Source organism: Phycomyces blakesleeanus, assembly GCF_001638985.1.
Source record: "Phycomyces blakesleeanus NRRL 1555(-) unplaced genomic scaffold PHYBLscaffold_6, whole genome shotgun sequence".
In the NCBI taxonomy this organism is placed as follows: Eukaryota; Fungi; Mucoromycota; class Mucoromycetes; order Mucorales; family Phycomycetaceae; genus Phycomyces; species Phycomyces blakesleeanus.
Window position 1 is genome coordinate 2,361,613 of NW_017265139.1, and position 13,730 is coordinate 2,375,342.

Consider the following 13,730-nt stretch of genomic DNA (forward strand, 5'->3'; position numbering starts at 1 on the left):
TTTAGGGCCAATGTACCCAAGCTCCACTATAAATTTGAAGATAATAGTATAAGAGAAAAGATATTAGCTGTATAAACAACTTACGTTGTCTTCGACACTTCTCAAAACCGAGTAATGGCTATATGGTGCACCATCTGTAAGTGAAGCTCTCTTGACAGCAGATCCAAGCAGTACAGTGTAAACATGGTTCTCAAGCGAGACATAAGTCTTTTGTTCATCCCAGGTCAAGACAAATAACGTGTTGGTATTAAATGCTGGCTTCTCGAAGCGTGGCTCAAGCCATCCCTTGATCCAGTTAGATGAGTACTCAAGGGTGGTGTCTACAAACAAGTATTAATATAAGTACTTTGACTGAATTGTATGTGTTTCTTACCATGACCATCGTTGTTAATCTAAATATAATATTTTTTAAAGTTGTGATATTGTATAGTTAGTATATAGGTATTCTTTTGGGTGGATGTATGTGTCTTACATCTGGTGTATAGAACACAAATTGAGGGACGTCATTATTTGCAATATCGATGTCCAACTGAGTTCCGGGTACAATCTTAGCACAGCGCGTAGTATTGTTACGGATGTTGTTGATTGAGATGAAAGGATTGTGCTTGCGGTGATAGGTCCCCGAGACTGCGCTTGCGTCGCAGTTACCTATAGCGCATCTGAAGTAAGTACTTAATTCTTGAAAACTACATACAGCTAGTAATACTTTACCGGGATATCCTTCTTGATATGATTTCCACGAAACGCCCTTGGTCTCCAAGAGATCAACAACAGAATCACGGTCGATATCTGAGTTTAAGTCAAGAGTAGTACCTTTGGTTGATCCACTGATCATACCAATCTATATATAAATAAAAGCCATCGTTAAACACAATATGTCAAAGTTGTAAAATTCCTACGTAGTTTGGCTGAGAAGGATGAGTTATGGCCTTATAATTGGTCAGCGTAACACCTTTTTGTCATAGAGAGTTAATTAGTATCTTGAACATCGATTCTTTAAGAGCAAAAAAAAAATCTCTGTGATTTACCCTTGTGCTTAGCAGCCAATGTTGAGAAGTAAGGATCTTTGGACACGTCTGCGTAATTCTGGTTCTCAAATAACACAATCACAATACGATCATAATCTTTTCCTGGGACAATATTGGATGACTCTCGTTTCTCTCCGATGGGAATTGTTGCAGCCAGCGTAGCAACCATCATTAAGGATGAAACTAGCGTAAGTGACCATAGGAGCTTCATGGTTTAAGAAGGAAAGGAAAGGATAGATGTGGGTGTGGGTGTGGCTGTACTTTGTGCGTTTTGAATAGCTGTTTATATACTTTTTTCTCATATGGTACCTCTTTCTCCAGTAGTTTTCGGTAAATTATAGGGTTCTATTCTTCAGATGACAATAATACCTGGTGAAACATATATATTCTAGTAAACAGCTAGGTTCTATATATTGTGGGATACATTTGGTATCTCAAATTTATTAGATATACTTTTTACAACACGTTTCAACGTGCAATTTAGAGTATAAATTTTGTGCACTAAAATAGTATATATTTGTAGCAAATGGTGTAGATACCTATTCTGTGTAATGAAATTGGTTATGCAATTGCGGTTATTCACCCTTCAAACTCTTACAGAAAAAAAAACATGTTTCTTATCGACGCTCTGATTCATCCAAATATGTTACACGTAGCCGAGTGAATCTCGGATATTATATGTCGTACCAAATATTTATTAAACGAAACATATTTGGTAACACCTAAGCAATGAATAATATGTCAATTCACAATATCGCACAGACTTATATATAAGTAACGTTTGCTTTACATCCATTTATCAATAATTCGGCTAAATAAAAAAAAATACGCACTAATACTGATACTTCTCGGACTGTTACTAGGAATAATTATGAATATTATCCAAGAGATGTAGTTTAACTACACTACGTTATTTAAATTACATGTATATAACGTTTTAAGATATTGGGATCTACGAGAAATAAAGGGTGTAAAATTCTCTTGCATAATACAAGGTATTTATTTGAAATTTTTTTATCCCTGTCCTGTTTGAGGAAATAAATTCCAGTTAAAGTGAATTAAAACGTTTATGATGAAATGCCATTTGTCTAATAATATATAATATATCCTATTAAGGAATTTGTATAGAAGCTCTACATAAATATATGTTTATTGAACACATATGCTTATTACTTATAAAGATTAGTAAAGTGGTTTACTTTTCTATAAAACACAACCTGGGCATATTTTTATTTCCTAGTAATTGATACCAAACATCAAGATTATTAAAAAAAAAAGAACGTTACTATAGGTAGTTTTTGAACTACTCTATAAACCAGAGTTGACTTTATTATTATTATTATTTTGATAGCTATCGAAATTTATTGTTTCCCAAAAACCAAAGCAGTGGTTTATTGAAATTAAGATACAGGAGATAATACAAATACTCTACTTTTGGTGCACGTTGATAATTCATTGAAAAAGGTCTCGTCCCTAAAAAGTAAATAAATCTGCGACATATCTCGAGAGATAATATAGCACAAAACGCCGCTACAACGTACCTGTGTATACTACTTTTAGTGGATAAATTAATTATACTGCTAGAGGCACTTTTCTACGGATATATCTTCTCCAGGAAGTTACAAGGCGAACAATCTGAGTAATATCTTATATGTCTAATTAACGTTAATGCCTTGGTTATATACTATACTTATGTATGTCCAGTCAATGATACTGTCTCTAATTATAGACATTAGTAAGTAGAAGTATATATGTATATTAATGTGACCATAATTGAAATATAATTTTCAACGTTTGCTTCTAAAAATTCAAAAATATCCTGAACAGGGTGCTAACAAGAAATTATATAGGCCTACCTCATTATTATAATTAGCTGTCACAAATATTTAAGTCGAACATTATCGCCTTACTACTTTCTTTTTGAACTCTTTGACTATAACGAATCTTGAGCCATTGTTCCAAATATACTGATAACATACCTTGATGATTGCACTCCTGGAAATATTTTCTGACGACCCTTATACTATCATTGCCTTTGTCACACTAACAGTTGCTGTCTATAGTCTTGTGGTAACTACCTATATTATCAAGAGCAAGGATACACATGTTATCCCTCCAGGAATTGTCAAAGCTTCATTTTAAGGTGTACTTGACTCAGTAATACCGTAACACTCGAGCCATTAATTTGCATACATGTTATGTATGTATTATAATCCCAGCTACCAATAAACAAATCAAGTTGTAGAAAAACAACATGCTGTTAAAAGGTATAGAAAATCAACTTTGAATAGTATATTTTTTTTGTTAACTATATCTCTGGTCAAACTAACAGACATACGTATTGGTCTGATTTCAGTCCAATTATACACGTGTAGTATTTAATGGTACCTTATTTACAAAGGTGTAAAGCGAGGTGCGTTAAACAGCATATAGTGTATTATAAAATACTATTAATACATAGGTACACTATGGGAAAAAGTGGTTACTATGATGGTGATTTTGCGAAGTATTATAGAAAATTTCCAAAATTACCATCAGAATCACCATTCATTATTCATGGTGTTATTAACGAGGGAGATATTTTACTTTTAGTGAACTATGGATTAAATATATACAGTATTAAAATAATCTTGGTATAGAAGCATCAAAACCAAGAGGATTTTACGACAACCCTCAAGGAATGAGTTTAAACCAAACACCTGTATAGCTCTTTTATTTTCCGTCAAAAATTAATAACTTTATGCACAATATAGTACAGTTTATGTAATTTTTGTCTGACAAGGTGATTAATATATATATATATATATATAATAGCCACCGCATTTTTTTTAAATATATATCGATCGAGTATGCTTATAATAAAGACAGCTATATATATCCAATGTAAAAGATTCCTCCTACTCCAAATCATTTTCTTGCCCTTTCAGCGATTTAAGCTGACAATATATTTAATATACCTTTACGTAAAAAGAAACTTCAGATATTCTCAATTGGACTAAAGTCCAGAATAATTGTTAATCACAAAAAGAATAGTTTTAATTCCCCCTTTGCATTATCTTTACAAAGCTGATTTATGAAATAACATACTATTTTCTCGAAATGAATGATTTTATGTATGGCTGTATGGCAATATGACATAGTATGACGTAAATTACGTCTGAAAGTCTTTATATGTCTCTTACGGTTCATGCTACACTTGGGGAAGAAAATATACGAGTATATACCGCTTAGATATACTCAGGCGCTATTGCTAACCTTCAATTTCTCAAAATATTTGGTGAAAGATACTTTAAATGATAGTTGTTAACCGGCTTTCTCCACGCGTATTCTTATTTATTTATTATGTGAAGTTTAACTTAAAAAAGACCAAGCTTTTGGGAATAATATACTATGAAACAAGCTTTTCACTAAATGCGTTCACTATTATCGTAATATTTATTGTTTTTTAATGACATGCTTTTTGTAATGTCCTGAAATTTTCAGTCTTTTATAAAATTATAAAGCTCTAGATTTCTCAAATTAAGTTTATCTTGTATATACCTTTTTTTAAAAAAAAAATGTCTTTGTACGATGCTACATAGTGTTCCCTTGGTAGCTTTCGTATGTTTGCGAATTATGGTAAATAGTACCCTGCCTTAAGCATTATTATTAGAATGGTTTTTAACAGACAAATTCATTTTTTTTTCTGAAGGAGGTTTTATGTCCAATTATTTTTATTCGAAACTAATATATTTAAATTTACAGAGATACTCTATACATGTAAGCTATGCGCTAATAAAGATAGAAATAAAATAAATATAAATATAAACGCAACAATAGAATAACATATAAATTGTATTACTTTATCCCTTACTAAACCTGAGAAAATACAATATTGAACAATGTGGAATACACACCACAATTGTGAAATACAAACTTCACAATCCAGAACGGATACTACAATTGCTAATAAACCTGGCAGGGTCACATCTCAGGAACGTAACACACACCAGGCACTCGTACACTTCACACTGCTTCAGTGATAACCAACCATTAACTAACGGAGATCTTAAATTAGGGAACCAAATGTCTATATAAACAGCTATGATCTTCTTTCTTAAATAAACAACACTCTCACAGTACCTATTGTTCCCTTTCTAAATTTATTTGTATACCTCAAACAATATGTAATAATCTACCTACTTTTTCGGGTTACTTGAGATATTTATCTTTTTAAAACAACATCTGTCAAACACTTTGATATTGCCAAATATATATGCGCAATAATAGCTTGAGAAAACCCTTGATTTCTCTAATACTTTAATAGCTGGTAAAATATAAGATTACATTTTCATGTAATAAAATAAATTAACTAATAAAAGTACATATTTTTTCTATATTTCAATTTATTACAAAGCTTTTCGTCAAAGTAATAGAACTATATACCCAGTAGAGACTTAACACTAACTCAAATCAGGCACGGCAATGCCGTTCCTGATCAGAATTAGCTTTCCTTTAGATATAGTGCTTTTACTTAAGATTGGGCCACATTAGGATTTTTTAGATGAGTTAGATTTATCCTTTAGACAATTCTTAAAAGAAAAAATAGGCAAGTTTAAACTTTTATATAAAAAATCATATTAACAATTGAGAAGTCAGTGATTTTTTTTGACGGCCAAGTTAATATAAAGACAATTATACTTTATATACTAAATTGTTTTAATTTAACTTCGAGAACCATTGATAATAACTTATTCACCAGTATCTACTATATGTGGAGCAAGAGCTGCAGAAGGGTATCAGAACCAATATCTTTACTATGAAGTTAGATTATAGTAACTTAGTATAAAAATACAATAATTTTTACTTTTTTTAGTCATATAAAAAATTTAGACTTGCCTAGAAAATAGGTTTGTCTCTGATGCATTCTTAATTGTTTATGAGTTAATATTACACTATTTAAAGAATTAATATTGTGAGGGTATTATTTATATCTAAGAATCATTCTTTAAAATTGATAATCCCTAGTGGCATTGCTTTGAAACTTAGTTACAAGTGCCAAAAAAGAAATACCAGATCAAACCTGACAACTTACAGGTATGTCAAAACAATATCCGAATATGTCGGACATTATTTTGATAAATCCGTAAAATCTGAAGATAGTTAACCGCAGTACTTCTTTATGCGCAGTATTAGCTTAGAAAACTATATAAGACAATTCAATTCCTATCAATAAAAAGTATGTTTTATCCTCTCTTTGATTTTACGTATACTACTTGATCCCCAGTGGGTTTGACCTTTTGACTTTGTTATAGTAAAAGGAAGACCAACCCAGATCGGGAACGACAAATACATCGCCGCTTAAATATTAAGCGGAAATTCTAAAAATAGTGGCTGCGAGATTCGAACTCGCGTCCCCGAAGAGAACAGGGCCTAAACCTGCCGCCTTAGACCACTCGGCCAAACCACTACTACGTGGACAGATAAAAATAAAGCATATTTAATGTACCGTAATATAAGCTTAGATTTTTGTATGTAATTTGTGGTATTTCAGATATAAAGTAATAAAAAAATTAATAGTAAATATAATATGTGATGATTCAGACACTTGGCTGCTAAATTTATCACATATAAGAACATATTCATATTGGGATAGCTTAGTGACTATCATCTTGTCAGAATATATATATATATATAAACATTTAAGTAATCAGAATAATAATTATTATAATTAATACTGCAGATAATATTTTAAAGATCATCAAGATAATTATATCATACTGCTGAATAAACTGTGGCAGAGCAATATTGAGATAATTTAGTAGGAAGTCCTAAAGCTTTAGTGTAAAAGAGAAAAGAATAACTAAGAGCTAAAGAAGTATGATTTATGATATCTGTTGTAGTGGTTGAATTTTGAAGAAGTTTTTAAGAAGAAGAATTGAAGATTTGAGATTAGGAATGAAGATTCGTGAGAACTTGTATAGGTTTTGTTTATTGAGAAAAGATTTTGTATTAAAGTTTGACCAGGTCCCTACACTGAACTACTACTGCTATTTATATTATTTTGGATTGGGAAAATTATATGACTGGGGTCAGATAATCGATTCTGTTGTAAATAAGTATTGACTACTGCTGTAATTGAGAATAAGTCTGAAGGAAATAATATAAGACCTCAGCTATTCCAGTCAAAGGTTTCTACCAATTACTTTATTATTTAACACACAGGTTTAGCATGCATGATAGTTGTTGTGGGAAGAAAATAAAGCAAAATATAATATAGACGAAAGAATTCATGAGAACTTGTGTAGGTTGTTTATTTCAAAAGAAAAGTAAAGAATGATAAAATCTCATTGTCTTTCTACACGGAACTATCTACTGATATTTATATGTTTTTCTAATTTGTAATTCAGTGTGTGCTTAAGTAATTTTTATCACGATGAGTCATCTTCCAGGAGTATTGTTCTTCTGGAAAGATCCGGAAAGACTAATTGATATGATACTTCTCCATTCAGATCAGTCCAAGAGTTTTGGTAAAGAAGAGCATTTATGCTATTGGTAATATTTTGGTATTCCGACCCAGATACTCGGGTAATGTTTCATAATATTAGATAGTTGTAGTTGTAGTCTCTCAATTAAGTATTTGTATAATAAAAGAAATATATAAATGAAATATAATGATGCCATATATATAATGTATATGTATTTGTATATCCCATGTCATGGTGATAATAATAAATAATCAATTATGTGTATGATGATCTGTGTATTAGATAATATCATAAAGGGAGATCCATTTGACTGGAATAGCTGAGGATATTATTTTATCCTTCAGTCTTACTCTCAGATTCAGCAGTAATCAATACTCATTCACAACAATAGTGATTATATTTCATATGATGATATCACCATAATATGGGATACATCAGTGGATTATTATAAGCATAATTATAACTCATAAATACATTTACTTTCGATGTTAATACTTCATTGGGACTACACACATTTATATAATTAATCATACATTAATTATCCCAAGATCACGTTGCTCTGATTAAGGCTCAGATAGGATCGATTACCTGATCCCAGTCATATAATTTTCCTGATTCAAAATAATATAAATAGCAGTAGTAGTTCAGTGTAGGAACCTGGTCAAACTTTGATACAAAATCCTTTCTCAATAAACAAAACCTACACAAGTTCTCACAAATCTTCGTTCCTAATCTCAAATCTTCAATTCTTCCTCTTAAAAACTTCTTCAACTTCAACCACCACAACAGTATGATTAATTATATAAATGTATATAGTCCCAATGAAGTATTAATATCGAAAGTAAATGTATTTATGAGTTATAATTATGCTTATAATAATCCACTGATGTATCTCATATTATGGTGATATCATCATATGAAATATAATCACTATCATACATGCTAAACCTGTGTGTTAAATAATAAAGTAATCGGTAGACACCTTTGACTGAAATAGCCAAGGTGTGGTGATCCAGACACTCGGATGTTGGATTTGTTACATATAAGAACATATTCATATTGGGATAGCGTAGTAGCTATCATCTTGTCAGTATAAAATATATATAAACAATTAAGTAATCAGCCCAAAAATTATTACAGTTAGTACTATACATAATATCTTAAAGATTGTTAAGATAATTATATTATACTGCCGGATAAACTGTGTCAGATCAATATGGAGCTAATTTAGTAGGAAGTCCTAAAGCTCTAGTATAAAAGAGAAAAGAATAGCTAAGAGCTAAAGAAGTACAATTTATGACTTGATGTCATAATTGTAACACCAACACTAGTTAAGTAGTAAATACACTCTAATAACCAAATATAGTAAAGGAAGAAAGTCTTAAGAAACTAAGCCGTAATAACAAAAGCAGATTGTGTTTTCTTATAAAAAGAAACACTTTTTATTTATGAATAAAGGACAACTTATATACAGTCTCAAAGTATTTCTATATATCTCTATTATCAAATTTATTATTTTTCTATTGTTTCGTACCTGAAATACCACATGAGGCCTTATATTATTTTCTTCAGACTTATTCTCAATTACAGTAGTAGTTAATACTCATTTACAACAGTCTGGATCACCACATTATCTATTAAAATCAAATTACTGAAAAAAAATATCTATATTTCATAATATTTAAGTTATTCTTCTTCACTCTTTTTTTTCATTCACACTAAAAGATAAAATTACACAATCTCTTGGTATATACTTTAAATAATCTAAGTAAATGCTTGGTTTTTTTTCATTTATATTTATTATAAAAAATAAATCAAAATAATATAATATATACTATATTTTATTAAGACAAAGTATATTTTATAAAAACCTAACTTTTATTTAATAATACAATATCTTTACTATAAATACTTTTTTAGAGTATAATTTATAATAATATTAAAGAAGTGTAGAATATAGAGGGAAAAGTAATAATAGTATAATTTTATAGTTAAAAAAAAACAGATTAGAAATTACAGCCAAAGATAGAATATATATATTCTGAAAGTATAAATATACTAATAAAACTATATTAAATTGTTAAATTGGCAGACTCTTCTAATACATAGTATAGAAAAATGTATAATAAACTTCTGCAAGAAGATGAGTATACAAAGGCTAACAAAAAACTCACTCAATAACAATGATGACATTACTGCGACTTTATTTGAACTAAAGTTTTTATTTTTTTTAATAATTATTTTATTTTCATTTTAGTATCAAAACTTTTTACTTCATAAGAATAAAATATTTAAATAAACTTAGATGAACAAAGTTTTCTTTCTTTACAGACATGATTTTTCTTCTTAAAACAGTCCATATAAAGACTCACCTATATATTATTTATATATATTAACTACCTGCAGAATAAAACCTTCACAGGAAAGAGAAAGCAAAACTTCTAATATTATATATATAATATTAGAAAAACAATTTATAATATGTTTTATGAGAATATCCTATGCAATTGTAAACAAAAATATATTTAAAATGAAAAGTACATGGCTGTACATAAGACAGTATAAAGTTATTTAATGACGTCGATTTTCAAGGCAATGACAAAGGTCTGAAAATTTAACTTCCTTGACAGTAACAATGGCACCATTGACAATTGAATTGAAATGGTCCTCCAAACGCTTTACTTTTCAATTTGAAGACGAAAACGAGCTCGAAAAAACAACAGTACGAGAGCTGAAAGCTAAATGTCAGAAAGTAACAGAAGTAAAATCAGATTTCATCAAACTATTGGCCAATGGAGGTGAGAGAAGCACTGTTTTTCAGGTACATATCTTGTCAATGGCACCAACCAACCGGGATCACATGCTTTTTTTTAGCTGTGATGCGTAATGATGAAATGACTTTGGCCGATTATAACATCAGAGATAGAGCCAAGGTTATGATGATGGGATCATTGCAAAAGGTAGAGAACAGGGGTACATTCTAAAGATTCAGAAGGAAGCACTATGTAGTCCATATATACTTATATACTCTATTTCTCATAGAATAAGAAAGAAAGTCATGAACAAGAGGTGCTAATTAAGCTTCAAAGCATTCGTCCCAAGATTGGGCGTGCTCTTGCAGCCCTTGAAGACTATCAATTGACAGTGGAAGGCTATCTGGTGAAAGCCGAGAGAGACGTAAAAAAGACAGAACGTCTACTGTATCATGGTAGAGGACTTGGAGAGGAATTGATGCAGATATTGATGCAGTTGGATACGCTTTTGTGTGAGTCTCTCAGCCAGGCTATTCGCCAGGAGCGCAAAGATAACGTGAACACTGTCCAGGGATTGTTAGACAGATTGGACAATATCAAAAGGAAGTTATGAATTAAGGTTATCAAGGAGAGTAAATAAATTACAAAGTATATATATATAGATACTTTTATCGTTCGTGCGCAAATAAAATTGGTTTATCCATTTACTTCATATTGATAGCTGCCTATCGTTTTCCTTTTTATGAGGAAATACTTCTTCATTTGATCATGTGATTAGATATTTGCCTTTATACTCTGACAGCAAATCAACCGTCACATTAAAATATAGGTTTTGACTGTGGAAAAGACATGTTTGGTTGTTTGAGGCCAAGCTAAAATAATGAAGGTTAAGGTTAAGTCATGGACAATGGCTGCATATTGGTCATGGAATGATACAAATTCAGATGTTTGTGGTATATGTCAAGTGGAGTTCGAAGGATGCTGCCCGGAATGCAACATGCCAGGTGACGATTGCCCGGTTCTCTGGGGTGAATGTTCGCATGCTTTCCACATGCATTGCATTATGAAATGGTTGGAAAAAGCTACTGGTAATCCGCAATGTCCACTGGATAGGCAACTATGGAAAACAGCCACTGCTCCTAGTCAATAAGAATATATGACTTCATCACTACCGTCAAATTTAACAAAAATTATGCAAATTGTCGCCATTTCTCCAGATTCCATCCCAAATGTTCACATCCACAAAACATGCATTCTTTCATTTTTGATCCACATAATAAACGATATTAATAGTGTAGAATGAGAGAGCAAGAATTCAATATTGCATTCCTTTATTTAAGTCCATAACACGAATGAGTTCAACATGTACGGTAGAGAACAATGCCAAGTCGACAACTAAGACTAAAAAGTTTATTTGTTGCTGACAACACCATCGAACTATATAAAAAAGTTTAAATTTAAATTGTCAGAAAATACGTTAATGTAGCTATAAGAATATTTTAACTTACGCGGGTCTTAAACCACTCGACAGACTCCTCCTTCTTGATGCGGTGGGTGGCACCAACCTTGGACTTGCAGTGCTTGCGACGAGCGACACGGTTACCGGGACGGCCCATGACAATGTAGTAATCCATACCGTAGATACCAATTGAAGGATCGTATTTGATGCCCAAGTCAATGTGCTCATCAATACCGAAACCGAAGTTACCGGTCTCAGAGAAGTTACGAGCACGGAGCTCATACTCCTTAACCTTGAGACCACGCTCAAGGATCTCCTCAGCCTTGGGGCCACGAACGGTGACGTGAACGGAGATCTTCTCGTTACGACGGATACCAAAGGTACGGACAGTGTAACGGGCCTTGGAGTAGACAGGAGTCTGACCAGTTAACTGTTCAAGAACCTTGGCAGCACGGGTGAGTCTATCACCAGATTCACCAACACAAATGTTGAGGACGAGCTTCTCAATATGAAGAGCCTTCATCTTGTTAACGGCAACTGTCTTTTGTTCGGCGCTCTAGAGAATGGAGGGTTAGAAACAACTACTTTGAGCGTCTGATTTGAATACAATCGAGATCCATCCATCCAATCCATCTGCGTCTCTCGATTGTATCTAATATAGCTCAGTGGTTTGTGGTGTTGAGATAGAGTACCATTGTTGATGATATGGAAGCAGAAGAGGGGGGACAAGTCATATGAAAGTCGCACTCTAAAGTCGTCCTGATGCCGTCAGTCCAAGGTCCGACTCGGGCCTCTTCCCTTCTTCCTCTTTACGACTCATTGGCACACCGCCTTTCAAACAAAAAGAATATAAGACTTTTGTTGTGTCAGGAGAGTATGGCCTCCAAACTCTCTCTATTTCTTTTGCTATTACTCCAGCTTGCATATCATTGACTTAAGGGTAGCTCTTGCTTAAACAACATTTATTTATTTTTAAAGCCAGCTATAATGCGCAAGATACACAAGTGTGTGTATTTTAGTAGCTTAGCCAAGTTCCTTAATGCTGCTTCTTGGACTAAAAAAATAGATAAAAAAAGGATTAAATATAATGCAAAATAGATATAGTTACACAATAATTACCTTGATCTTCTTAACGTAGAATTCAAGTTCCTTGCCCTCAAGAATGTAACCATCACAACGACCGGACTGACCAGGACGGGAAGCAATGACAGCGTACAAACGACCAGCGGTGAACTGATCATCAAGAAGAGGATCGACAGCAGCATCGGCCTGGCGAGCGGCAATCTTCTTCTGAACACTGTTGGACTTCTTCTCAACAGCAACCTCCTCAGTGGTGGCCTTCTTCTTACCAAGGGAGGAAGCATAATGTGCCTCATGCCACTGGCGGAAAGGAGTGGCATCGATTTGGACAACAGCGCCCTTGACAAGGGTGTTTGTGCGGACCAATTCGTTGTTGGAGGCGTTGTATACCACAGTCAAAACACGAGTCTTGCGGGCAATACCCTCGGAACCCCAAGAGAAGTTGCCAGACTCAAGACGAAGAGCTCTGTGCTTGACGTTGCCACCACGAACGCGAACGACGTGAATGCGTCTACCACCGAGCTTGGTCATGGCTGGGGGGCGACCCAACTCAAACCTAGTTAATTGTTGGTTGAGCTAATTATTCAAATGTACATCTCATTTGTCCTCTTTCTCGTCATTGTCGATCCGCTTACTTTCTCTTCTTTCTGTATTGGTCACGCTTGGCACCTGTGGCGCTGCGCTTGTGGCGAGAATCACGGCTGATACCTGCATGAAAATTGAGCTGTTGTTAGGGATGGATGGACGGATGGATTGGTAGGGTAAGTGTGTGGATGTGTTACCCATAGTGATTGCAGAGAAGGAATCACCGGTCTGCCTGGCCTATGATAGGTTTTAGGCCTACACTGCCCGAACCAACTGCAATGTAGTCACGCTTGCTACTCCGACACTACTTTACTTTATCTATTAACACAATTGGATGTAGATAATGCATTTATTGAAT

At 33.1% G+C, this 13,730-nt stretch overlaps 4 protein-coding genes and 1 non-coding gene across 5 annotated transcripts; 2 read left to right on the forward strand and 3 right to left on the reverse strand.

The window, feature by feature from the left end:
* Positions 1–6,395: 6,395 nt before the first annotated feature.
* Positions 6,396–6,477, reverse strand: PHYBLDRAFT_t92. The gene has a single exon. It is a non-coding gene; the product is annotated as a tRNA-Leu (tRNA).
* A 3,653-nt stretch (positions 6,478–10,130) lies between these two features.
* PHYBLDRAFT_76144 (hypothetical protein) lies at positions 10,131–10,961 on the forward strand (the record flags this gene model as incomplete). The annotated part of the gene is made up of 3 exons (XM_018443126.1): positions 10,131–10,293; positions 10,370–10,455; positions 10,538–10,961. 3 exons carry the CDS (start codon positions 10,131–10,133, stop codon positions 10,859–10,861), a joined length of 573 nt encoding a protein of 190 aa, XP_018294510.1. The 3' UTR covers positions 10,862–10,961.
* Positions 10,962–11,128: 167 nt separating this feature from the next.
* On the forward strand, positions 11,129–11,398 carry PHYBLDRAFT_110497 (hypothetical protein; the record flags this gene model as incomplete). Its single annotated transcript, XM_018428168.1, has 1 exon — positions 11,129–11,398. The coding sequence occupies one exon, from the start codon at positions 11,129–11,131 to the stop codon at positions 11,396–11,398; it is 270 nt and encodes an 89-aa protein (XP_018294511.1).
* A 138-nt stretch (positions 11,399–11,536) lies between these two features.
* Positions 11,537–12,422, reverse strand: PHYBLDRAFT_177268 (hypothetical protein). Its single transcript, XM_018437868.1, has 3 exons — positions 12,400–12,422; positions 11,757–12,263; positions 11,537–11,685 (listed from the first exon to the last, which is right to left on the reverse strand). The coding sequence occupies exons 1-3, from the start codon at positions 12,400–12,402 to the stop codon at positions 11,659–11,661; spliced, it is 537 nt and encodes a 178-aa protein (XP_018294512.1). The 5' UTR covers positions 12,403–12,422; the 3' UTR covers positions 11,537–11,658.
* A 216-nt stretch (positions 12,423–12,638) lies between these two features.
* PHYBLDRAFT_123727 (hypothetical protein) lies at positions 12,639–13,579 on the reverse strand. The gene is made up of 4 exons (XM_018428947.1): positions 13,570–13,579; positions 13,423–13,495; positions 12,827–13,343; positions 12,639–12,761 (listed from the first exon to the last, which is right to left on the reverse strand). Exons 1-4 carry the CDS (start codon positions 13,571–13,573, stop codon positions 12,744–12,746), a joined length of 612 nt encoding a protein of 203 aa, XP_018294513.1. The 5' UTR covers positions 13,574–13,579; the 3' UTR covers positions 12,639–12,743.
* Positions 13,580–13,730: the final 151 nt, after the last annotated feature.

Bases quoted from the DNA above. Each gene is read 5' to 3' on its own strand.
- PHYBLDRAFT_123727 (XM_018428947.1), bottom strand. The intron at 13,344-13,422 runs GTAAGCGGATCG...ACAATTAACTAG, and splicing joins CAATACAGAAAGAAGAGAAA to GTTTGAGTTGGGTCGCCCCC.
- PHYBLDRAFT_177268 (XM_018437868.1), bottom strand. The intron at 11,686-11,756 runs GTAAGTTAAAAT...TTTTTTATATAG, and splicing joins TCGAGTGGTTTAAGACCCGC to TTCGATGGTGTTGTCAGCAA.